Source organism: Opisthorchis viverrini (genome assembly GCF_000715545.1).
Source record: "Opisthorchis viverrini unplaced genomic scaffold opera_v5_201, whole genome shotgun sequence".
Lineage (NCBI taxonomy): Eukaryota > Metazoa > Platyhelminthes > Trematoda > Opisthorchiida > Opisthorchiidae > Opisthorchis > Opisthorchis viverrini.
This window is the reverse complement of record NW_008751856.1, coordinates 243027-270928: the sequence shown is the minus strand read 5'-3', so window position 1 is coordinate 270928 and position 27902 is coordinate 243027. Positions and strand designations below refer to the sequence as shown.

The following is a 27902-nucleotide window of genomic DNA, read 5'->3' as shown; positions in this document are numbered from 1 at the left end:
GGATGGTGATGATGATGATGATGATGATGATGATGATGATGATGATGATGATGATGATGATGATGATGATGATGAGATCAAACTGACGAGGTTGGTCGAGATTCAAGGCAGAAGAAGAACCAGTCAGAAAGATGTTCTTGTACTATCAGTATTCAGCGTCCGCTAAGGTTTTTTTGGTAAGATCGGTTAGCTCGATAGGAAATTTACACGGATATGAGTTCGACTTAGAGTCTCGTTCTTCCGTTTTGCTTCGCGATGACTTTCCGTAGATCCACAGCTTTGGACATAAAGCTTTCTTTAGCAATACTCACCAAGATATCACCAACACAGCGTCTGTAAGGTGTGGCGTCTGCCTTATTGTCGCAAACTTGCCTCTCCCTGTCATTGACAGGCACAGAGCGTAAAGGGTTAATCATAGAAGCAATGATGAGAAATTTATCAAGTTTCTTAAACGACTGTTCTTTGTACACTGGAAAACAAGTTCACTGAGTAGGGCTTATGGTGATGAATGATGTATGTACGGCAATAGTCAGAATTCCGCTGTTACTTTATCGGTCATTCAACAGCGCTTGAAAGAATCTTTCTGAGGAATGGGGCTCAGGATTGCCATGATGGGATGTAGTACTATCGAGCCAAGTTGTGCTGGCGTCGGCAGTGGCGTAGGGAGGTCGTATTCCTTCAGTGTCGACTTGTGTATTCTTAGAAACCCGAATTCAGAAAGCTCAAGTTTCAAATGGATTACGACTCACCTGCTCAGAGTTTGTGTAAAACCGTGTATTTTGAACTGACCGCGTTGTAGTCTCATTCGTACACTGCTCATCATAAAACGAAGAAAGACTGTTCAACGACGCCAGTTTTCAAGTTCCACACCTCGAACTTGTAAACAGGACTTGATGAAGACACAGAAAAGCGAGAAACGTTCGAAATTCCTTTGAACTGTATGACAAGACGGAGGTGTTGAAGCCTTGTTAGCTAGAATGATCAAAAACATGGCTTGAGGAAAGTTAAATTCCAAACTTCCGTGATATTTATTATATATTTTAAATATTTTTACTTATGACTGCCTTTCAGACAAGATTACAAGATCACAAACGGTGTTTTTTTCTGAATCATGCATACCCTAAAATGCAAGACGCATAACTCTGCTCACTTGAGCCGTTACATTCCAAAGCCGGGCCACTACAGGGACCCAAGTTTTCCGCTGGTTATTTTAGTCATCGGTTTAGAACCAAGCCTGCCGATATTTACGTGGTACTTATTTCGAAGAATAACCAAACACTATGTGGACGTATTACACTACTCATAGAGTTGCTGCAAACTCTTTGACAGCCCACGACCGGTTTCGCTCTTCTTGGGACTCATCAGGTGGGCGCATTCCTCGAGTTCCCGTCAACCTTATGTTCCGCTTGAACACAAATTGGACCGTTTCTGAGAAATACACTCATTTTCAAACCAATTTGGTTTCCACGAGAGACTCAACTGAATCTCTCGTTTATGATATTCTACAACTGAATGTGCTGCACACAGGCCGCCTCATGTTTCAGTTGGCACGATATTCGAGATATCACAGCATATTTTCATAAAGGAAACTACTCTCAAGGTTGCTGAAAACTCTGACAGCCCACGACCGGTTTCGCCCTTCTTGGGGCTCATCAGGTAAGCGCAGTCCCCGAGTTCCCGTCAACCTTGACGTTCTACTTGAACCCTAATCGCATGAGCGATTCAGCTGGATTCCTTCAAAACCAAATTTGTCTGCAAATGAGTGTAGTTCGCAAATAACCGAACACGTTCCACAGGACAAAAATCACCAAGCTGTCAATCACCGGAACTGCGGCGTCACTGACATCAGAACACCTCCTGACTGAAGGCTCCAACCGCACATTCAGAATCCCCTCAGGCGTTCAACAAAGGGGATATTTTGACCGAGGTGTTGTCAGCTCACAGCCTCCGTCTTTTCGAACTTTCTCAACTGTCACCGTCATCGGTAGTGGAACTTTAGGCTAGATCTCTAAATATATGCCCTGTGTAATGACGGGATCTGTCAAAACAGACAGCTTTGCCGTGTGGGCAGAATGCGGACAGAATGCGTTGTGTAAACAGCTGAATCAATCATAGCACACTGATCGTTCTCACAGACACGTTTTTTAATTCACCAACAGCTGCGCCGCCGCCGCTGCAGAATTTGGGAACAGCAAATTCTCACGCGAGAAAATTCCGAAGGCCCACCGTGAGATAGTGATCAAACATATTTTTTGTCGGAAAAGGCATGACTTGATTGAGGAAGAATCGTCAAGATGAGGGGTTACGGTACACTTGCCTCTTTTGCCTCATTTGTTTAGCCATTTGGCTTTGACGAGAGGCACACCTGGAGCCAAGCTGAATATCTCGTTAATGGGGTTTTCAAGCAACTGAACGTGCTGCACCGGGCAGTCTCTTGTTTCAACTGGCACGATATTCGAGATTGACGAGAGGCCTGGAGCCAAGCTGAATATCTCGTTAATGGGGTTTTCAAGCAACTGAACGTGCTGCACCGGGCAGTCTCTTGTTTCAACCAACACGATGTTGGAGATATCGCGATACATCTATAGTGTGTATAGTGTATGTAGTGTATTACGTCTATAAAGGTAGGTTATATTCCGACGGTGAGATTACCGTCTCATCAAGGAGTGCAGTAGAGCATAATTTTTCTCTTGAAACTATCTAGAGCCGAGGTGTGGGAGTGTTACTCGAAATATGACAACATCAGATCTGAGGCCTGACAAAAAAATTGGGTGGGTGTAAGTCCTAGGAGGAAAAGGAAACTAGGCTTTCTGGAGGGGTTCAGATCGACGATGGTTCGGATACGTAACACATGTCCCAACCAACGCAGCTTCTGGTACTGGACACATTCTTCAATGGAAGTACCCGTTGCACAACCGAAAACGCGCTTTCGAACCGCCTCATTACGGATTCGCCGACACCAACCAACACGAGCTATCGTTCTAAGACAACGATTGCGTATGTATGTATGTATGTATGTATGTATGTATGTATGTATGTATGTATGTATGTATGTATGTATGTATGTATGTATGTATGTATGTATGTATGTATGTATGTATGTATGTATGTATGTATGTATGTATGTATGTATGTATGTATGTATGTATGTATGTATGTATGTATGTATGTATGTATGTATGTATGTATGTATGTATGTATGTATGTATGTATGTATGTATGTATGTATGTATGTATGTATGTATGTATGTATGTATGTATGTATGTATGTATGTATGTATGTATGTATGTATGTATGTATGTATGTATGTATGTATGTATGTATGTATGTATGTATGTATGTATGTATGTATGTATGTATGTATGTATGTATGTATGTATGTATGTATGTATGTATGTATGTATGTATGTATGTATGTATGTATGTATGTATGTATGTATGTATGTATGTATGTATGTATGTATGTATGTATGTATGTATGTATGTATGTATGTATGTATGTATGTATGTATGTATGTATGTATGTATGTATGTATGTATGTATGTATGTATGTATGTATGTATGTATGTATGTATGTATGTATGTATGTATGTATGTATGTATGTATGTATGTATGTATGTATGTATGTATGTATGTATGTATGTATGTATGTATGTATGTATGTATGTATGTATGTATGTATGTATGTATGTATGTATGTATGTATGTATGTATGTATGTATGTATGTATGTATGTATGTATGTATGTATGTATGTATGTATGTATGTATGTATGTATGTATGTATGTATGTATGTATGTATGTATGTATGTATGTATGTATGTATGTATGTATGTATGTATGTATGTATGTATGTATGTATGTATGTATGTATGTATGTATGTATGTATGTATGTATGTATGTATGTATGTATGTATGTATGTATGTATGTATGTATGTATGTATGTATGTATGCATTTATGCATGTATGTATATTGAAAAACACCTGCGCCTTCTCCTCCTCTTCGAACATGAGTACGATGTCGTCTGCATATTCCAGCGATACCCTTATGGACGTAATACACTACTCACAGGGTTGCTGATGACTCCTCGACAACTGGATTACTACGATGTTTAGCTCCTGTTTCTAACAGTTGAAACAATCGTTTGGGAGACTGCGAAACGGTCAACACAAATTGAGCCTACTAAAATCCACAGTTCCATGGAACTCCCACGTCGAATTTCGTGACAATTCCAAGGGATGCACCCACGTACTGACCTCATTCTTGAAGAAACAAACGTCTTTGTTAGACCAGTCGTTTTCATTCGTGATCACGTAGTTTAGACGTGATAGCGGAATGATGTTATACAAACGGATTTCCCCGTGGAGCTCAAGATTCTCTGTTCCCACATCTGAGTTGTCACTTTTTGGTTTGTCGTTTCTCTAAAACCACCTTAGACAGGATTGTCTACAGTTCGAGCTTTTTATTGTTGCAGGTCATGTATAAAATCTACCCTGTGTGTTTGCCCGATAAACGTATCATGCGAAATGTTCAAAAAACCATCTATTTTGTCCAGACAAAAACTGAGGAATTATACGACTCGGTTGTTCAGGGCCCGAAAATACGAACAGTGAATTTCCATGAAAGTTCACAACAATACGTCATTTTAACTCACGTTCTTTCTAGTGTAATACATTCATTTGCAAAGTAATTTGGCTTTGCGAGAGACTCAGCTGGAACCCAGCTAAATCTCTCGTTTGTGATGTTTTTCGAGGCAACTGAAGGTGCTGAAAAACAGTCCAATTTGGGTTCAAGTAGAACATAAGGTTGGCGGAAACTCGGAGACTGCGCGCCTACCAGATGAGCCCGAATCGGGAGGGCGAAACCGGTGGTGGGCTGCCGATGGATTTTCAGCAACCTTATGAGTAGTACATTACAAATATACATGTATCGCGATATTTCAAATATCGTAGCGACTGAAACATGAGGCAGCCTAGTGCAGCACATTCGGTTGCCTGGAAACATCACGAATGAGAGATTCACTTGGGTTCCAGCTGAGTCTCTCGAAACAACCAAATTGGTTTGCAAATGAGTGTATATTGGCTAATTTCGTGCAATTTGGTTTCAAGTGGAACATAGGGTTGACGGAAACTCGGAGACTGCGCCTACCTGATGAGCCCCAAAGTGGAAGGGCGAAGCCGGTCGTAGGCTGCCGATGAATTTTCAGCAGCCTTATGAGTAGTGCATTACAAATGCACATTCTTTCTGTTTTCATGTCAGAAGGATTGAAACAAAGTTCCACTCTTGAAACAAACGTTTTTTCTGGCTTAATGAATAAGTCAGTGGATTGATCGAGTTGGAAGACAGACAGAGAACAGAACAAGAAAGTCTCCTGCGGCTAGCAGACTTCAGGATTGTTGACCCGTGGTTGGAAGTGTAGGTGTCTCGCTCTTACGGTTGAGATACTTGACTATTTTCATCACCTCGGCTACCAATCACTGCGGTTTAAGTCGTGGTACCGCCCCCTCCCCCCAAATAAAACTTCAGAATTTTGTGAATCTATTTTTCGTGTGGCTAGTGCATTGCCGAGTTTTTCCACCAGTACTCAATTTCCGTCTGTGTTTCTTGGTGTTCAGTTCATTCGACTGAACCAGTGTCGAGTGAGGGATGTTTCCCGACCGGAACGCTTCTCTTACGTTGGCTGCGTTAAAAACGTGAGCACTCACTACCAACCGACATTCAACACTGATCTAGCAGGTTCATCGGAAGAGATCAATCTTCCATTTTCCTTAAGACTCGACAACCGTGGCCCCGCAAAGCCTTCGTCTCAAGAACAAAACTTTGCTGTACCGCTGAAACCTTCTGAAGCGATCGATGACTTCCCAAGCGGCTCCACACTATCCCCTCGATCGACTGAATACACTCTTTGATAATCGCAGCACTTGTGTTTCGTAGAAAGACGCTGACACGATCGTTAAGGTATTGAAACTGGACGAAATTTGTCATTCTTCGCGAATTATCCTGTCAACTGTCAAGAGTTCTCAGCTTTGTGGAGTAGCTGTCATCCACACGTAGGTCACGGCCTCCATTGAGAAACCCCGTTATCGATCCTCACGTGACACGTCTGGCTGAATGCTCACCTTCCTAGGTGCTGGAGAACATCCCATCCCAAGGAAAACTCGGAATACATTTGCCTATTCGGTTGTTATTCTTAGATTTCTCTCACTAAAACAAAGACAAACGCAGTCACGTCGCTTACTCTTCCCTGACTCCAAATTCGATGATAGTCCGAGGTGCACACTGAGGCTTCCAAAACAGTCATCCCAAGGGCTGGGCAACTCAAAATGCACCACATGTACGTGAAAACGTAGGTGAGCCAGACAAGCGCATCGCTCGGTCTAACAAGCCTCTGGTCGATAACTTGACGACGAATCAACATGCCGATCGATCGACACTCCCGCCTATGCAATTTTCTAACCAGCTTGTGAGGCAATTTTGAGCAGTCTGGAAGCGAGCGTCGACAGGGTCAACCGATCATTCTTACGTTGGTTTGGAAGTTCCTATATCTGTATTGTACGACCCTTTCGGGAACTAACGACGATTCTGTGTCGTGCACACACCTTCCTGGAGGCAGATTAAGGTATATTCACCAACAAATTTTTTAAAAAATCTCAGGAACCAGATCCAAGTAGAAACTGAAAGTGGAGATTCCAACAAGGAAGGAAGATATGATGAAAAAACGAAAAAGAAATTACGAGTGATCTAAAGATGCAACCAAAAGTTAGAGGTATTTGGCATTCGTGTCGAGAAAAAAAACTCAGTCAAAAATCACTCAATTTTTCCCAAAGAAACACGTTTTCAAAATTTTTTACACTTTGTGAATGAACACGGAAAAGGAGAGTAGATGAGACCCTGTGAACTCTGAAGCAACTTACGTCTTTTTTTTCAGGAAAGTGCACATGAGCACACAACCGCAGTTTCAAATTTGCTGTGTGGTGAACTAATAAATTAGCAACCCGATAGAGGTTGGTGACAGAATGACTGCGATCTCACAGTTGGAGCTTGCCACAATGGTCGCTGAAGTCATCGACAGGCCCTGCCGAACGAATACGTGACAGTATTGCTATTGATCACACTATTTTCTACACTGTGTTGTAAACGCAGTGCGTATAAAAATTGATTGTAGTAGAAAATGGAGTCAATGAGTGCATTCGAGCGAGCAGTCGGTCAGACAAGGATGTGAAACGAAAGTAAGTAAGTTCTTTAACACTCTCTCGGTACTGTATTGGATATCCGTAAAAACAATAAATTCACTCAGTAAGATGTCTTAAGTTTAATCACATTTCATATTTCACAAAATACAGTCACCGGACTTCCAGCGTGTTTTTTTATCTGACTGAGCTTACGTTGGCGGCCCCGTAACACGAGGCGATCGATAAACGGATAAAAACGCTGGAAAATAACTCTATCGATCCTAAATCGATTGATCGGTACCACTTGGCCTACGAGACGTAGCTGAATGTGAGTAGTTGTCACTCCACAACGGAGAAGCGGAGATGAGCAGTTCTTCCAAGTTTTGTACACGCGTAACAAAGCGGTGAACGAAGTTTCGCAGTATTTTCAAAAATACTTGAGCACCTGGATACAGCATCGATCGCTGTGGTTCGAAAAAAAACCGACGATTGGATAGAGTAGCAGTATAACCGCAGCAACCTCTTAGGAAACTCCTCTCCCGGGCGATCGACAAATTCGGGGTTTACTATGGTCCAACGAAGTCCACAAAAACTATGTAAGTGACGTTTGTTTGTTTCGCGAAATGCTAGATTTGTATGGTCATTCACGGTGATTACTGCGTCGGTAACTGCACATCGTTCCACCCATGAGATATTCTGTTCAGCTTCGCTCACTGCGTCAGTGTCGCTCCAGATTTCTTGACCCGAAATAGTTTAGGGCAGCCAACAGTTTTTTTGTGAAATCCGCAAACCTGCAGCTGTTGAACGGGTATGACGTCCCATTCTCACCTTGTCCAAGTGTCTCACGAGTGCCTGATCTTCGTCCAAGGAGTGACCTCTCCTCGAACTGATAGGGCCACAACCATTTCGTCAAACAGTCTGAAAAACATGATTACTCGTACAAAATGACATCAATACTAGTATGCCGCCGATTTGGTGTAGTGGGACGAGAAATTTTTATGTATACATTCGATGACGATGAAAATTTGTCCTGGAAAATTGTCCCACTCGTGTTTATTTTCCTCTATATATTGGCCAGGATCAGGTCACATTTTTGGTAGTTGCGACCAAAACAAATAAATGTGAATTGAAAGTTAGTTGCTAGGAAAAAACCTGCATTGTACTCTTCAGTCATAGGTGGAACTATCCTAATTCCGCGCGAATGCTCAAATGGAGGGTCATTGCAACACGAAGGCAGAAGTTCACATGAGTAGGTGACGAGGAGTTCTCTCGCTAGAAGCAGGTGAACAAAATGCATGTATAGACGTAATGCACTACTCACAAGGTTGCTGAAAATCCATCGACAGCTCACGACCGGTTTCACCCTTCTTGGGGCTCATCAGGTAGGCGCAGTCCCCGAGTTTCCGTCAACCTTATCTTTTACTTGAAACCAAATTGCACAAAACTAGCGAAGATACATTCGTTTGCAAACTAATTTGGTTTTTTCGAGTGACTCACCTGAAACCCAGCTGAACCTCTCGATTGTGGTGTTCTCAGGCAACTGAATGTGCTGCACCAGGCCGTCTCATGTTTCAGTCGCCACGATATTCAAGATATCGTGATACACGTAAATATCTGTGATGTACTAATTATAAGGTTGCTGAAAATTCGTCGACAGCCCACGACCGGTTTCGCCCATTTTGGCGCTCATCAGGTAGGCGCAGTCCCCGGGTTTTCGTCAATCTTATGTTCTACTTGAAACCAAATTGCACGAAATTAGCGAATACACACTCATTTGCCAACAAATTTGGCTTTTTCGGGAGACTCAGCCGGAACCCAGCTGAATCTCTCGTTTATGATGTTTTTAAGTAGGCAGGATAAAAAAGCGGACGGGTTGCCATTGAACCAGGAAAAATATTGAGTCATTCTAGACTGATTAACGTTCTTTAAGATAGGTGGCGATTTCCACTATGAACCACCTTCCGTCAGGTACGCGGTCCAGTAATATTATTCATACTGTATACTCAAACTACACTCAAGCAGGTTCTCTCCTGATCTGCTAACGTGCACATTAATGAAAACTTCCAGCAAAAGACAAACCGTTGCTTGGGTGTGTCATCAGAAGTCCCTTTTGGAAAAAAAGAAACCGTTTCTCGCCATGTCTTCATAGGTTCCGGTCAAGCGGAACTCGGTTAAGATGGTGAAGACGCAGATAGCACCGGAATATTCTGCTCGTTTCGTTCCCGCTTGACTGACACGGTCAGTGAGACACAAACGCCGGCAATGAAACGCGCGGTAGGTGGCTTGCTGCTCCAAAAACAACCAACTGGCTGAATTGCAGCGAAGCGATGTTCTTGCATTCCGAACCTGAAAACAAATCATTCACGCGGAGCGGCTCAAATGGTCCCAGGGTAGAGAACACTCTAAAATAACGACCACACGAATGCAAAACAGGGTCAGCTAAGTGCTGCCGAAACATGGTTTTATGCAATGACCAAAAAAGATATAAACTCGGATATTTTTCCACACGGACAGCTGACGATGCCGCATTTTGAAGTGCTGCTTTCTGTGCAACTAATGAGTACGGAGAACAGTCTACCCCTTCAGGAAGTTCCCTTATCCGTAGAGACGGTGTGTAAGAGAAGGTCTTTAGTTGATTCTCAGAATTATATTCCCCTGTTGACTCGTCCATTAGAAGGGGTCAACATTCAGAAGGGACCGTTGTAAGTGGACTTTTTCCAACGGTTCGGTGAGGAGAAACAACTGCTGTTATGCCCTCAAGGAGAAGAGACAAAGAAGAGACGTAACCATATGAAACTCACAAAGTAGCGGGCATAGTCGTCCTTAATTGAAAAATAATCTTTCTAGTGAACCAGATAGAGACCATCATTGGCTCAAATGGAACCGTTTTTCTACAGGCCATTGGACAGACGCGTAACAGGTATCAGAATATCTTTGTGATGTACTACTCATAAGGTTGCTTAAAATCCATCGACAGCCCACGACTGGTTTCGCTCTTTTTGGGGCTCATCAGGTAGGCGCAGTCCCCGGGTTTCCGTCAACCTTATGTTCTACTTGAAACCAAATTACACTAAATTGGCGAATATGCACTCATTTGCAGGCTAATTTGGTTCTTTCGAGAGACTCACCCGGAACCCAGCTGAATCTCTCTTTTGTGAAGTTCTCAGCAACCTTATGAGTAGTACATTACAAAGTTATACATGTATCGCGATATTTCAAATATCGTAGGGACTGAAACATGAGGCGGCTTGGTGCAGCACATTCAGTTGCCTGAGAACATCACAAACAAGGGATTCAGCTGGGTTCCAGATGAGTCTCTCGAAAGAACCAAGTTAGGTATCAGGATACATAGAACGTTAATCTTAGAGTTCCGGCTATTGGTATTCACGGCCGAGGTGATCGCACCACGGTCAAGGAGGGGATTCTTTATAAAAAGTAACAATTTTCAAACCCAGTTCTAAAAAGCCATAACAAGGCAGTCCTAAATAGGAGGTAGACATATAACTTTTTTTTCGAGGGGGGGGGGTGAACCTACAGGGAGGAACCTTGGTATAAGAGACCATAGTATCCGCAAGAAATTTCATTGGAACCCTGAGTGGAAAACAAGCGAAGTATGTGGATGACCCAGAATTTTCTGGCAGTCCTGTGAAAACCAGAGTGATTTTAACGAATTCAAAGTTTTTGCCACTATAAATGCTGCATAATGCGAAACTGGCGGATTAATCGATCGTCACAACCAGGACAGTTATTGGGTCGTCTTTCGACGGGTCGGGCACACAAATCACATCGCTCACGTGAAAATTCAAATGCGTCCACCAACGTGCGTTGGTAGAGCAGGGGTTAAACGCTCGCCTCGCATGTCATGTGTCCGGGGTTCAAATCCCGGCACGGCCATTGGATGTGCACTGCTGATGAGCTCTAATAAGAGCGGAACTCGAGTCCAGTGTTTGACGTGGACTCACCGGAATAATTACGCCAGGATGACCGTTGAAACGAGAGTGGTATGACAATGAACAGAAACAAGAAAGAGCAACTTCCGCGTGATTCAGACTACTCTGTGCTACATTTACCAGCAAAGTAAGTGAAGTTTGGATACCGATGAAATTTTCATTTTTTTAACGACAGGCCAAATGAATAGAGGACAAAAGTCAAATCGATTGGCTTCCAGATTCAGCTCTAGGCTGCTCATTGGTTTCATGACTGGACACGTGTGAGCTAGTTCGTGAAAAAAATACAGTTTTGCTCGTTCTGTCGTTGCAGACCAGTTTCGGATTTTGGGTGATGCTGCGTTTTTATCAGTTTGCATCAATTACCGCGCTATTCTCGTTAGACAGGTCCCGTAGATTCGTGAATGAGTTCGACAAACTTCATACTGTGCCAGGAAATGACCGAATAAATCTGAGTAGCTCGGAGGAACCAGTAATACATGAATGGCATCGTGATGTGGCTCCCATCAATGAACTAATCACATTGCTGATCAGTGACTCGTGGCCAGGAGGTCAAGTGTTCAACCACCGGCTAGAAGTTGGTGGGTAAGAAACCTCCGGAGGTACGCAATAAGAACGAAACAGCCGCACAGTGCTCAGCACACACTGAGAAGTAGGAAATTTCTGTTGAAATTATGTGTCATGCCACAACAAGCTCGAAATGTTCCTTCGAACGCGGTGTGTGAAGTTAGAGTAGACCCAAACGAGTCCACCCGGATATCAGCATGCATGCTAGTTCCCATCGCGTGTCGACGGAACACGCGAATTCTCCGACAGCCTACGAATTTGTATGCACGCCACCCGCTTCACGTGATAGGCGATCCTCGTTAATAGGGCTGTCAGATTGAGCGAAACTGGACGCCACAGTATCTCAAAATTGCGAATGCAAAAAGCAACAAGCGTTTGTTGAATTCCACTCAATGCCCACCTCATCAACTCTCCACATCCGAGCACCACATGAGCCGCAGGATTACGTGACCATCCACGGTGAGGAACATGACTTGATAGTTTCAAAACTGGAGAACCGTCGGCAGTCAACGAGAGGGTCTGGCTCTGAGTGACGTCAGCTGGTATCCGAATGCGTAAAGCGAGAATATTTAAGCAGCACAGACGCAGGATACAATGATACGTGAGTCATCACTACAGCGAAAATTTGCTGTGGTCCGGAACCAACGTTGACTACGGTGACCGTTTGCCGCACCTCACATGACCACGACTGACAGTCATGGCGAAAAGCAAGTTGAACAGAGTCACAAAACTTTCACTCAGGTTGACGTTTGAAGGAGCGTGTAGAGTGAGCGGTGACGATTAGAGCTCACAGAGTGTTGGCCAAGTGTTCGCACAGCGAAGACCACAACAAGGTCCACGGCTATGGTAGAGGCGATTGCGAAACTCGGTGCACTAACACACATACATGATTCAGCACGAGACAGTTCCAAAACCCTGAGGAACGCTTCATTTCCTTAATTCACTCACACAGATAGTCGAAACATTGATAAGAAGCATTTTCAGAACAAATATGACGCTGTTTTCCTTGTATTCTGATCAGCGGAAAATATTGTGACAATTAACTAGTAATCATGAAAAAACTATCGATTTCTCTTACTCAATACTGTGTAATGCAAATCTATTAGACTTCCCATGACGTCACACTGTGTGAGCAGCATTGTTTTAACCGACAAACACAAAGTGCAATCCACCTGTAGCACTATTTAAAGGCGGGTGATTCCTATGACAAAGGATCTTTGAATCTCACGGGAACTTACCTGGGATGCGTCACTCAGTTGTGGCTACAAGTGTTTACAATGCATGTTGCTGGTCTTCAATGTGGTTGTCATCGTAAGTCAGTCTACTCAGTGTCAGCATACTGTTATCAATCTCGAGTGTAGTTGTGCGGCATTGGGCTGATGGTTGCCGGAGGCATCGCTGAGTACAACGTTGCAAAGTATTTGAGCAAAGATGTCATTGAGCTTCACGCCTTCGTTATTTTCATAATCGCTTTTGGTGGTCTCCTCACGATAACCGGAATTTTTGGTTTCGTTGGCGCGTGCATGAAAAGTGTCTGTCTCCTCACCTTTGTAAGTGGTGCGACTGATTGCAACGATTTACACAGTACATCATTCTCCTGGTGATATTCATCCTCGGTGGCATCGCAGCCGCGATTGCTGGGCTAATTCTCAAAGATAAGGTGAGTTGGAAATTAGTCCACATCGTGATGCCTCATTTAAATTGTAGGTGCTAGATTATGTCGACAAAGTTCTCGAGGAAACCTACCGAACTTATGGTGATTCAGTCTCCAAAAGAGTGATTGACCTAGTCCAGAAGGAGGTAGGTTATCCCACTTATTTTTCCTTGAGCTTTTCAGCTTGAATGCTGTGGTCCTGATGGCACATGGCCAGCGTACTTGCAACAACCTCCACCGGCTTCCTGTTTTAGCCCCTCAGGGGATCTGTATGTAGAAGTGAGTCAAACGTTGCTTAACTCATTTTCCCCACCCAATTTTACCCGAGTACTTTTGTGCTGAATAAGTGAACTCAAGTAGAGAAAAAGTGGAGTTCTAAAAAGTTGGCTACCAGATATCAGCAACGAATTTCCACTAGAGCACAGGACTCAGTCGATTCTTATGATCTCGTCATCCGTCCTCTTTGTGATTGACTTCATGACGTCAGCATGAGTAGATCTGTTCTAAGAATTTGTTTAGACAAACTTCGGAGGGGGGTTGTTGGCATTCCAGCGTCGGAAAATAGCTTGTTTCTGTTTCACACGTGACACAGCGCTTACGTTCTGCTTGCTTAAAGGGAGGAATCTGTATGTTTAGACTAGCCCGCTGTCAGTCCACGTTTGCGTAATCTGAAGTGGAAGAGGCAAGATTCGTGTTGACTGACATCGAGGACCAGAGCGATGCGGCTAGCTGTTTTCATGTTATATTTTGACTAAATGATACTCGGCAAGATGGAAAGCAAAGCTTGACATGCACACACACGCCTTTCATCTTACCGCATTACCACCACAATCTGCGTGATAGTGTTCTTGTTTCAACCGAATGTATCATTATTACGTACCATTATTACGTATTATTATTATATACCAATATTACAATATTGTATTTAGAGTTGCGTCTGCGCACTGGACGATTATCTGCGGAAGAACATACTTGCCATAGGAGTATGCGCTGCTATATTCGCAGCATTGAATGTTTTGGCGCTCATCTTCGCAGTTTGTGTGTGCACAGCTCTCAAGTCCGGCACTGACTATCCTGAACCAACTTAACTCAGCTGACCTTCCTATCATCAATGCCATCAATTTCCCCTACATTTTGTTAATCCGTTGTGCCATCAAAACTTCACTCTCAGCTTGAAACGTTGACGCCGATTGCATTCTCACACTATAATGCCATAAATTCTATATTCGCTTAAATTAATCTCTACTCACATGCTAACCTCTGACAAGGTCATTGCTAACACTAGCGAAGAATGTGTAACAGTGGTGGTGGGAATCGATCTAAGTACTTATAACTATGATGTTCTAATCCATGTGAATGCGCAAAATCGTGAATATTTTCACTAAAAAGCGGTTCTGACTTTCGGTTTCACGGAACTGCGGGCTAGGGAATGCACAACAGTGGATGGGATCAACAGTTGAGTACGTCTGGATGCCTGTAGACCGTTTGTCGTCATCACCGCCGCGGATGACAACGCCACATTGCAGTGTCAATCTAATTTGAATAAAGGCGGGACAGGGAGGCGCAACCGTGTCTAGGCTACGCGAAACACCCGAGGTGCGTACACCACCTACATTTAGTTATGTTTGGTTGTATGAAAACAGCTGATTTCGGTCAGCCGTCCAGTGTATCAAGTCAAGCACAGGGAAGATCACGTGGGTCCCACAATAGCCAAATGCATGCTGAGTGAATTATAGTCTGTTTCAACAAAGACCTGTCATCCAATTGCTAGCTCGCTGGTTCAAACCGACTCCGGCTACAGGTGTGAGACACCGGTGGCCAATGTCCTGAGGATGTCACAGACCCTCCACCCGAATTGTTCCGTAGTCTGACACATGCACCACACCAGACACATTGACAAGCCCTTCTGATTCCACAACTGGTGCAGACTGGCAAACACATGTCCATCCCTCAAGATCTGCGCGTTCACCGCGTCAATCACACCACAATCAGTGCTAACTCAACTTCCAACATGCATATAGTGCTCCACTGCTTCCAATGTACCCCTAAAATACTTAGACGAGTGTTCAAAGACTTCGCGTGTTGTGGGCGCGAAGCGCATGTTCAAGTACTCGGTGGCCTTGATCGGTTTCTCAAGGACTGATTGCGTCTTTGACAATTCCACAAGGTCTTCGCTCGAACAGATTTGATTGCGGGCGCTTTGAAGACCCGGCATGTTCGCATCAGTGTCTAGTCAATAAACCAATGAAGCGAGTTGGTGAGAGGGAGGGGCTATTCTTGGCTGACAGCAATGCCTTTAAGAAAACGTTTTCAGAGCTCCCATCAGCTCCCCATACACGCCCACGAGCATGTGAATAAGTGGTGGTGAATATATGTTAGTCAGGACAGTCAGGGCGGAAGCGTGCTGAAAAGTACCAAACGGTCGACAGAATCCAACGCGCATTCGAGGTCGACGAACACTTCGGGTCTGTAGCGTGTACACGCATGTCGGTAATCTAACACATAACGGAGTATGAAGAGCTAGTCCACAAAACCCGTTCCAGACCGCAATCCTACTTGATGTGCTCGGGTCCCCTCTTCACGCGACTTTGCAAGTGGGGGTGCAAATAGTAAGGCAACGAGTCTAGTTTCAACATGCTAATTCCTTTGTGAGTGCCACACGCACTGCAAGCACCCTTCTCGAAGATGGGCGCTAGCACCGTCTCAGCCCAGTTTGTTGGTAGGATCTCATTCTCCCAAGTGCAGACAAGTGACGTGGCCAGATGAATTGTTTTTGGAACTGTTCAACCCATAGGTTCAGTTCATTTTTACATATAGGTGAGCCCATTATAACGAGGGACCGTTTCGCTCACTTGGTGCTGTTTTAGGCCTGTTGAACGTATCAGCTGGAGCATTGTACACACACTCCCGGACTTTCTCGCTTCCACCATGTTTCCGGTCTTCTGGGTTCACGTGAATTCCGGATCCATGCACATTCTCCGATTCACCTGAGGATTCGCATTTTGTCGAGGGTGATGTCGATCAGGGCAGTTTCAGAAGAGGTTTCTCGAGGTCCAGCAAGTAGATCTACTCGTTTGACTCGTTCCACACGCAGACGGTCCTCGTTTTGCAGAGTTGCGCAAAGTGTCGTCTAGTAACTCTCGGCATCAAACCCGGGTTGTCCGAAATGGCCTCTGATAGGTGGCTCTACTGGACATGTTCCACATCTGGGTCCGAGAACCACTCAGTGGCCAGATGTGGTGTGCATATCTCGCGCACCATAGCAAAGCACAAAGAGAGGCTACCGCAAACAAGCGCGTGAGGCGAATCCACACAGGCCTTATCAATTTATCCACGCTACCCAAATATAGTGCTGATATGGTCACAGTCTTTTCGGGGCGTAAACAGAATCAATGAACGGTGAGCAATGAGTGAACCAGGTTCACTTCTGCTCCGCTATCAAGAGCTATTCAACCCAAAGTAGAGTTATTCCTACTCCTGCTTGTGTTCGGGGGCCAGCCGTCCCTAATAACCGAACAGCACATCATTTGGACAGATGTGTCACGTGCAGGACACGGGCCAAACGAAGGCACGCACTGATTGGTCAGAATGCCAACCAATCCGAGTCAAGCACCTGTGACTCGACGCCTCTCGCCCCCTCGCGGAGATTCTGGCACGACCGTGTGGAACACACCGTGACTACCCTATAAATACAGTTGTACTAATTTTCCTTGGCCTCCATAAAGGGCTGTGTAGAGCTGTCGTGCCTTTTGCTATACCGTAGTGGGAGGAACAGAAAGCCAAGGGACCGATACAGGGTTGCGCTACCGTTCAGCAAGACAACATTTAGTGGAGAAAACGCTCAAACAGCAGCGAGCAGAATCAAATGGTGAGGTTGGTGAGCAGAAACTGTCGTTGGGTTATGAATCCTAGAGTCACAGAGACGGAACCTAGCATCAGAATACGAGTCCGGCGCACATGGAACAATAGTCTGTTTTCTGGATTTTCTCAGCTCCACCAGAGAAACTGAACGTCAGCGTTAGGCGGTCGACGGAACCGTTAATCCGGTAGCTAACCCTAGTGAGTAGTAAAAGTTTCCGTCAGTCCCTAGAAGCACGAGGCCTACGGAGATGTCACTGGAAACAAGCTGACGAGAGAGAGAATGAATCACTTGTGAAACCTGATTGGGTACGCGTCACCAGTAACCTGTAATCGCATACCCACGTAGATGAATGTGACAGGCCAACCCGATGGCGCTACAAAACGACCAGTGTGGCGCAATTCACGGTTGTACGTAAGCTACGATACCGTCAGAACGACCAGTTATAGATAGGCGGCCAATTAGGTTAGGTTGCCAACTAGTCTCGATATCAGTGAGCCTACCAGACTGTGTTGGCTGGAATATCACCGCCAGATCAGCGCATATGCGTTTAAACAGTGAATCCACACATGTGTTCTAAACGCCAACCTGGAGCTTAGTCACACCTCCACAAATTGACCAACCTGGTTGTTCAGGTTCCCGATGCAGAACTTTGAGTCTCGATCGGTTTGACGAACCTGATCGTCAAGAGAAACAATTGGATTCGTTCACAAAAGTGAACAATAACATACAACAAACGTGAATTGTCCACGTTCGAGGCGACAACATATGCGCACTGACCGCCTCGGCTCGGCTCGGCTCGGCACGGCTCAGCGCAGCGTCAACGTAGGCGACCGGGATAGCAGTCATCTGCCCGGAGGCCAGTCTTGTGATTCTGAATGCCGGCTAATGATACTGAAATGGGCACAGAAATCAGCACAGGTTCAGCGAACGGAGCGTGAACACGCATGTGTGAGTAGGTCAACTACGCGCATATTGACGCACGCACGCACGCAAACACACTCACGCACACATTCACACAGGAAAATGGTATTAGACCGTCAAAATCTGGCTCCACTCAATGCGAAGTTGTTCTGAGAATAGGTGACTCTCTAACTGACTGCGGTTCGTCGTATCACTCAGATGAATTCGAACTAAATTACATAACGAGCATGAGGTGGCCTGGGGATCACCCATGCATATCGATTCAATCCGCAACTGATCGTGGCTTGCTGACTGAGCCCACGTTTGTTTCCAAGTAGATAGGAGGTTCGTGCGGGCGAGGTCCCAAGGAATAGTCCCTAACGTCCACGAATCAGTCCCTTTCCGGGGATTATCTTGCAAGCTCTTTGTTACACTCGATGCTCGACTGGACAACAACTGGTGAGTTTACCTGTGACAAATAGAGCCCAGAATGGCTAGCGTTATCAATATGTCACAGGTGATGATACCATAGTGTGCGATGTTTCGCTTGTGTGACCGATTAAGAATACTGAGGCGAAATGGAATAACGTGAGCAGAGCAAACAGTAGCGAACTGTCAGAGGTCAACTGGAGGGTTTCACACTCAGTGACTTCAGCTGGTATCCGAACTGGGAATGCGGACGGCTGAAGTGACTGAGCGACGCGGACGAGTTAACAAACGCCCAACTTGTGTTTCGGTCCGAGATCAATGCTGGTACCGTTGGTGCACCACACTCTTACGACTGACTGACGCAGGGAAACTGAAATTCTGTGCTTCAGGTACTCAGATAACGACGGAACAGGCGATGGACAAGAGCGTATATTGTTGCTTGTCGCAGGTTCACGCCGTAGGTGGAATTTAGTTGTTGCTTACTTGAATGTCGACCAAAGCAAGACCGGTACGCTTGCACTCAGCACCGACTGTAGGGCTGCTGAATACAACTCGAACTGCTTCGATGCGGTCTGTTCGAGCTGTTCGGTGCGCAGCGAAGAGGTGAGCAGCCTGTAACTACTGGCTTAAAAAAGACTGCCAACTGTAGTTTCTGTCCCGGATTGTCGCTTGCATATTCAGAAGTCAAGATAATGAATAAATTCTTCTTGTCTTCCCATCCTGCGATTCGCGCAGCGACCGCATACAGAATCAACCACCAAGATCCTGGCGAGCAATTGCAAAATCCCACGATACTCTCCATTGCCTTATTCGTGAGTTCCATATAATTAAACGAATTTCGGGGAGTATTCCGCTGTTTGAGATTTCCATGGTTTCGCCCCAAGTCCAATCAATCAAATTCCGCACAGCTCTCTACCCTTCAGTCGGTCGATCTTGCTGTGATGTCACACTGTGTGAGTAGCTTTGTTTTAACCGACAAACACAAAGTGCAATCCACCTGTAGCACTATTTAAAGGCGGGTGATTCCTATGACAAAGGATCTTTGAATCTCACGGGAACTACCTGGGATGGCGTCACTCAGTTGTGGCTACAAGTGTTTACAATGCATGTTGCTGGTCTTCAATGTGGTTGTCATCGTAAGTCAGTCTACTCAGTGTCAGCATACTGTTATCAATCTCGAGTGTAGTTGTGCGGCATTGGGCTGATAATTGCCGGAGGCATCGCTGAGTACAACGTGGCGATGTATTTGAGCAAAGATGTCATTGAACTTCACGCCTTCGTTATTTTCATAATCGCTTTTGGTGGTCTCCTCACGATAACCGGAATTTTTGGTTTCGTTGGCGCGTGCATGAAAAGCGTCTGTCTCCTCACCTTTGTAAGTGGTGCGACTGCTTGCAACGATTTACACAGTACATCATTCTCCTGGTGATATTCATCCTCGGTGGCATCGCAGCCGCGATTGCTGGGCTAATTCTCAAAGATAAGGTGAGTTGGAAATTAGTCCACATCGTGATGCCTCATGTGAATTGTAGGTGCTTAACTATGTCGACAAAGTCCTCGAGGAAGTCTATGGAACTTACGGTGATCCACTGTCTGTAAAATTGGTTGACCTGATCCAGAAGAATGTACGTTGTCCCTTCCATTTTTCCTTGAGCTTTTCAGCTTCAATGCTGTGGTCCTGATGGCATATGGCCAGTGTACTTGCAACAACCTCCACCGGCTTCCTGTTTCAGCCCCCAAGGTGAACTCTATATAGACGTGAGTCATGTATGGTTCACTTACTTGTTCCCAACTGATTTTTTCACGGGCATTGTTGTGCTCAATCAGTGAACGCATGTGCTTTGCGACAATATGAAAGGCATGTGGTGAAGTTGTCAACAGCAGACTACGTTTCTGGTGTAGTTTTTTGATGGATAGTTCTTCAGTGTGACGATTTTGCGATTGCCCACAAAATTCCCCAGCGAGTTGCCAAACCCATCAGGACCTGGGCCTCGGTCGATATCTTACTAAAACTTATTCTCTTGATCCAGTCATCCTTCCTCTGTGTGATTGACTACATGACGTCTTCATGAATAGATTTGTTCTCATAATCTGCTTTGATGAACCTGGGAAGGGGTTGTCGGCATCTGAAAGCAACTTGTTTCTAATTCATATGTGACGACGCACTGAATTCTACCTGGTCAATAGGTGCAATTGATAGGGGAATGCTTGATCGGGATTTCGATTTTCTGATTGCTAACAAATATCCGCGACATATTTAGAAACAGAATCTCATGAGCCCGTCATCTTTCCCCTGTGTGATTGCCTCTATGACGTCAGTATGAATAAATCTGTTTTCATAATTTGATCTAATTAACCTGGGAGGGGAGTTGTTTGTATTCCGGCGTCGGAAAGCAACTTGTTTTTGTTTCACATGTGACAAAACGCTCATGTATGTTCTAATTGTGGGACATGGGAATGGTGTGAATATCACAGTTACTCTGTGAAATCAGAATAACGGTGTTTTCGATTTCCAATCATACTCCACGAAATGTAAGACCCGCATTCATTTCCAGCTGCTTGTGGTGCGTGGTAGTAATCTCATCTACCTATGGAGAGTCCCAGTTAGGTCCCGAGTTCGAATGTAGATGGAAATTCGTCAGATGCGCACCGCTGATGATCTCCGGCACTGGTGGTACACTCCGCTGCACTCTGTTTCTATCCTCTTTCCGACCGAGTCAGTTCAAGTACGGGATTTTAATTTTTATTGACAGCCGCGACCCGAGAGATCGATTGGTCATGCGGCTAGCTGTTTCATGACAGGTCGTGTCTTACCTTCTGACTGAATGATACTCAGCAGGGTGGAAAGACAAGCTTCTCATGCACTTACACAACTTCATCTTGACGGAACACCGCATCCATACCCGTCCTTTTTCCGACTGCATTCTGTACATCCGTGATATATTCTTGTGTCTACCGGTTGTATCATTATCCTTACACTTATTACTATTTTGTATTCAGAGTTGCGTCTGCGCACTGGACGAGTACCTCCGGAAGAATATAACTGCCATAGCCATCTGTGGTCTCATATTCACAGTGTTGAATATTTTGGCGCTCATCTTCGCTATTTGTGTGTGTATGGCTCTCAAGTCCGAAGTCAACAATCCTGAAGTGATCTGTGACCCAGTAATCCAAATTAATTGAGTTCAAACATCACGTTACCGCACATTCCTTAACCAACTTGCAACTGCGTCGACGCGGATAACGATTGCATTCTCACACTATAATGCCATAAACTCTATATTCGCTTAAATTAATCTCTACTCACATGCTAAAGAATCGATTGGACTCATTAAAGTTATCATTTTGACGGCATTGATTTTTTCATGTGAATGCGCAAGATCGTGAATATTTTCACTAAAAAGCAGTTCTGACTTTCGGGTTTACGGAACTGCGGGCTAGGGAATGCATAACATTGGATGGGATCAACAGTTGAGTACGTCTGGATGCCTGTAGACCGTTTATCGTTATTACCACCGCGGATGACAACGCCACACTGCAGTGTCAATCTAATTTCAATAAAGTCGGACCCGTGGCTCCGCTGCGCAAAAAATCTGAGGGGCATACACCTCCAACATTTAGCCAGACCATCTCAACGCAGCTGACATCAGTCAGCCGTGATATCGTTGAGCCTAAGGTAGACCACGTGGGCCCCACAATAGAACACAAACGGTGCCAACACTCCAAGGACTTTTCGTGGCATCCTAGATTCCTTTCTGCTATGACCACCTGTAATTTCCCGCCTCACAGAACTAGGCTCGTCTCAGCACGCCGTAACTCCGCAGGCGGAACGCATGCCCCAGCCAACTTAGTTTGCAGTGCTGGATGCATTGCCGATCAGTGGGAGTTCCAGAGGGTTGCTAGAGATCCAGTGCGTAAATCCGGTTGATCGTTTCGTTCCACAAGCAGTCTGCCCTCGTTCTGCAGAGTTGCGGACGATATCCTCTAGTTAGATTCAGCATCACAACGCGAGTTGTCCGAAAGGGCCTTTAGTAGATGGCTCTACTGGACTTGTTCCACATCTGGGTCCGAGAACCACTCAGTGGCCAGATGTGGTGTGCATATCTCGCGCACCATAGCAAAGCACAAAGAGAGGCTACCGCAAACAAGCGCGTGAGGCGAATCCACACGGGCCTTATCAATTTATCCACGCTACCCAAATATAGTGCTGATATGGTCTGTCAGGCAGTCTGTCTGTGTAGAAGTTGGCTCGAGTGTTAGGGGCACCTCGATTTTGGTACTAGAGGAAAAAACCAAGTCTGTGGTTAGCGCACAACTACCGCTGGGCTTCTCCAGTTTTCATGATTCTCGATTCCAGTCCAAGACGATCCAATGGAGGCTCGGAAGTGTGGCAACTACCTACTTACGAATTCTTACCATAAGAATATGTGCCCACAGTTACAATGGGTTCTGTGCGACTTGAAAACTGTGTTTCAGTGTGTCGGAGCGAAAGTCTGTTCGGGGCGAAAACAAAATCAATGCACGGCAAATACGATTAAACGAGGGTTCCTTGCGCTCCGTTACTAAGACCTATTCGATCCCAAGCAGAGTTCTTCGTACAGCTGTTTGCACCACCGAAAGCGTCCAACCAGAAGCGAGCAGAATCAGATGGAGAGGTCGATGAGCAAAAACTGTCGTTGGGTTGTAAATTGTAGGATCTTACGAACAGCACGTAGCAACAGGAAGCCAGTCCTAGCGCCACCACAGGAACTGAGCGCCAGCATCTGGCGGTCGGTGGAACCGTACATCCGGTAGCTAACCCGTCGTTCCCTAGGAGTGGGCCCTATGGAAATGTCACTGGAAACGAAATGACGTTAAGGCGAAAGAATTATATGCGAAACAGGTAGAGGGTGCACTTCACTAGCAGCCTGTATTCACCTACCCGCTTCGATGTATGTGGCAGGCCAGTCCGACGACGCTACAAAACGACCGGTGAGGCGCAATTCACGGTTGTACGTATGATTCGATACTGTCAGAACGACCAATTATACATAGGCGGCCGATTAGTTTAGGTTGTCAACCAGTCTGAGTAAACAGTGAATCCATACATTTGTTCCGAACGCCAACGCGGAGGTTGGTCACCCCTCCACAAATTGACCAACCCGGTTGTCGAGGTTTCCGATGCGGAACTTTGAGTCACGGTAGGTTTGACCAACTCAACTATCAATTGCGAGAATTCAGTTCGAAAATAAATGCTACTTTGCTCACAAAAGTGAACAAAATCATAAAAAAAACGTGAACTGTTTCCGTTCGAGGCGTTCTTGAAGATATCGATCGATCAATATAAAGAGAAGACCTGATCATCACCGGAAGAACCTAGGTCCGTTACACTTGCACTCAGCATCAACTATTAGGCTGCAGAATACTGCTTGGCGTACAACCCAATCTGTTCGGTGCACAGCAAAGTCGTAGACGGCCCTTAACTGAAGGCTTAGACAAGGTTTCCAGTGATATGTGCCCACGGTTTCTCGTTCGCGTATTCGATCATCTGGATGATGATGATGATGATGATGATGATGATGATGATGATGACGATGATGATGATGATGATGATGATGATGATGATGATGATGATGATGATGATTCGGATGGTGATGACGATGACGATGGCCTGATGCACTGAAACAAATTTGTCACACGGAATTAAGCACCAATGTGCTACTGATCAGTTCCGAAATTCCTAATTTGCTTATTCGTGTGTTCCATATAATCAAACGAATTTTGGGGATTATTCTTCAGTTTGAACGTTCCACCGTCCCGCCCCCCAGTCCAATCGATCAACTATCTCATAGTCAATCCCGCTCTACCCCCCTCACCCTTCAGCGTGTCAATCTTGCTGTGATTTCACACTGTGTGAGCAGCTTTGTTTTAAACGACAAACACGAATGGCAATCCACCTGTGACACTATTTAAAGGCAGGTGATTCCTATGACATAGGATTTTCAAATCGCACGGGAACTACCTGGGATGGCGTCACTCAGTTGTGGCTACAAGTGTCTACAATGCATGTTAACGGCGTTAAATTTGCTTGTCATCGTAAGTCAGCTATTAATAATTAGCATTTTGATATCAATCTCGATTTTAGTTGTGCGGCATTGGGCTGATAATTGCCGGAAGCATCGCTGAGTATAACGTGGTGACGTATTTGAGCAACGATGTCTCGAATCTTCATGTCTTTGTCATATGCATTATAGTTTTTGGTGTTCTTCTCACGATCATTGGTATCTTCGGATTCTTTGGTGCTTGTGGAAAGAATATATGCTGTCTCACCGTGGTAAGTGTCCACGATTTCCCCGGAACCATTTAGACAGTACATTATGCTTCTGTTGTTATTCACCTGGGGTGAAATAGCTGTCGCGATTGCCGGGTTCGTACTCAAAGATAAGGTGAGTTTCCCGCATTGCCACATGTGAAGCGCAGGTGCTGGGCTACGTGGATGAAGTTCTATGGGAATCGTACAAAACCTACCGCACCGGCGTGTCTACAAATTTGATCGATCTAGTCCAGGAGAATGTAGGTTGCCTCATCTATGGGTCATTCAGCTTTCCAGTTGCAATGCTGCGGTCCATATGGTCACTGGCCAATCTACTTGGGACTAGCTGCACCGTATTCATGCTTTGATAAAAATGGATACCTATACGGACAAGTAAGTTTCGTGAATGCCTTTCTGGTTATTTGCCTGACTGTGTTCTAAATGAGCACTGGTAGCCAGTGAAGCTGGTGATTTTAAGCACTCAACTTCTGGAATGTTTCTGACCGAGGTATTTCAAGAACACGATGAAAATTCATCGAACGTTGAACTGTTCGATAGTTCAAAGCCAATCGCTTCGGCAGCACAGTTGGGCTAGCCTGTGAATGAGCGATACTCAATAGAATGAATACATATCTCACCGGAGTATTGTCACTATCCGCGTCCCCCTACAAACGCGTTCTGGACTTGAATTCTGCAAGTGATACAAGTGTGCTTGATTTCACCGGTGTTATTAACATCACTTTAATTATTCTCGATTACTTCAGTATCTAATATCACTTCTCTCGTTCTTCCCTGTTTAGGGATGCGTAGATGCATTGAACAATTACATCAAGACGAATATCGTTGTCATAGCGATTTGCGCTCTCGTATTCACAGTTTTGAACCTCTTGGCGCTCATCTTCGCGGTATGTGTGTGCATGGCCCTGAAACGCGGCGACGATGTGTGAACGAAAGAAACGAAATCGAATTGATTTTCTCACCGCCACCAATGTCATCATTCTTCCTTGCGTGTCCGAACATGTTGTGTCATCAAACCTTTGATCTGGTCCCTCAATCCCATCGGTGTGGATGTGCGTGGACTTGACCCCGTCAGGTTAACCCTGATAGAGTCAGAAACGCCCAACTATATATTTGTTTGTCTTTCAAGGTCATCGCTAACACTTTAGTGGTAGATGTTAATTGCCATTCATTTTCCGTAAAATCTTAACAATTATATTGAATATTTTTCATGTCTACTTACAACTGAATGCACAACATGTGTGCTGGTTTTCACTAAAAAAGCGGTTTTGACTTTCATATTTGTGTAACTCTGGGTCGGCGGAACGTTTCGGGAACACCGAGCTTCGTCAACCAAGTCGGGATAAACATCCTGACTACCAGGTGATGTTGACTGGCAGTAAGTCGTCACCTATTTTTCAACCGCCAACCTGAAGGACCAGGGGTCACACCTCCACAAATTGACCAACCCAGTTGTTGAGGTTCCCGTTGCGGAGTCACAGGTATGTTTGACGATCTCGAATATCAAAAGAAACATTTGGAGTCGAAAGTCGATGGTATATTCTTCACGAAAGTGGAAAAAATCATACAACGAAGGTGAACTGTCCACGTTCGAGCCGACAGCAAATGCGCCACTGACCGACCCAAGGTCCGAACAACTGACAGCGGCTGGCGGATTTTGTGTTGGGTTTTGTGGATTGCAGACATCCCTTCCGAAGCCATTCTTGTGATTCTCACTGCCGGTGCGATGACACTGAAATTGCAACAGAATTCAGGGCAGACTCAGAAAACAGAACATGAGTAGGTAGGTCAACTGCACGCAGATCCACACACATACACACGCTAATCTACCAGTGTCGGAGGGGGTACCTATCGTGTCAAGGTAAATGGCAGATGAGCAAAGCATGTGGAAACCAAACATACTGTGAGAGTCACTCGTACCACCCACCCACCCGTAGTATGATTCGATGGATTGCAGAGGTATACGAACCGTCAAAACGCGGTGACGGTTTGTCTGAAGCCGGATAAGTTGAGCACGCTGCCTCACACTCATATGAGTTGGTCTTTAAAAACTCAGTGGACTTTTAGCTGAAATGAATTGGAGCACTCAAAATGATTCCGGCAACATAGCTCATTTGTGATATTCTTTAAACGAATGTGCTGCACGCGGTGCGATGTCCGAGGCATCCCAGTACACCGTCTCCACGGAATACCGCGGGTGATCTCGATCTTCGCTAGGCTCATCTGTTAGGCGAATCGCTAAAGTGTTCGATAACATTTTGTTCACCTTGAATGCGGAATTCTCCTCAATTAAGGCTAAATTCTAATTAGTGGCGTTTTTATGGACAGCCCGGATGAATCCGAGTTAAATTACACTATGAGCACGAAAATAACTCATGAACATCAATTTAATTTGCGATTGATCGTGGCTTCCCGACTGAGCACTGTTTTGTTTTCAAATAGATTTGATGTTCGTCGGATCGAGGGTCTACCTCTACCCGGTCAGTCCCACTCTGACGGACTTTGTAATGTACTACTCATAAGGTTGCTGAAAATCTGTCGACAGCCCACGACTGGTTTCGCTCTTTTTGGGACTCATCACGTAGGCGCAGTCCCCAGGTTTCCGTCAACCTTACGAGTAGTACAGTACGAAGGTATACATGTATCGCGATATCTCAAATATCGTAGCGACTGAAACACGAGGCGGCCTGGTGCAGCACATTCAGTTGCCTGAGAACATCACAAACGAGAGATTCAGCTGGGTTCCAGGTTGGGTCTCTCGAAAAACCAAATTAGTTTGCAAATGAGTGTATGTTCTCCGACTCTTGATTTTCCCGTTTCTAAGTTGTCGATGATGAGTTTTCTCTTTGGGAAGCCAACGTGACAGTAAAACCGGTCTCTTTAAAGAGATTCTCTTAGCAGGTGATCGATGCTGTACCCTGTTTACCTACTTCCTCACGGTCTGGTTACAGCTGCTGGTTGATTGGGCAACGAGGTTAGGGCAGCAGTGAACAGTGCAGCTACTGAACTCTATGGCTCAATCGGAGTTCAGATAGAATAAAATGAGCGGTTTTAG

At 45.0% G+C, this 27902-nt stretch overlaps 2 protein-coding genes across 2 annotated transcripts; one reads left to right on the top strand and one right to left on the bottom strand.

The window, feature by feature from the left end:
* Positions 1 to 12973: 12973 nt before the first annotated feature.
* Positions 12974 to 25776, top strand: T265_08063 (hypothetical protein; the record flags this gene model as incomplete). Its single annotated transcript, XM_009173758.1, has 15 exons — positions 12974 to 13003; positions 13054 to 13242; positions 13278 to 13352; positions 13400 to 13492; positions 13530 to 13625; positions 14276 to 14380; positions 19724 to 19912; positions 20070 to 20162; positions 20200 to 20295; positions 21538 to 21702; positions 24662 to 24850; positions 24888 to 24962; positions 24997 to 25089; positions 25127 to 25222; positions 25630 to 25776. The coding sequence occupies 15 exons, from the start codon at positions 12974 to 12976 to the stop codon at positions 25774 to 25776; spliced, it is 1731 nt and encodes a 576-aa protein (XP_009172022.1).
* T265_08064 (hypothetical protein) lies at positions 24632 to 24892 on the bottom strand (the record flags this gene model as incomplete). Its single annotated transcript, XM_009173759.1, has 1 exon — positions 24632 to 24892. One exon carries the CDS (start codon positions 24890 to 24892, stop codon positions 24632 to 24634), a length of 261 nt encoding a protein of 86 aa, XP_009172023.1.
* Positions 25777 to 27902: the final 2126 nt, after the last annotated feature.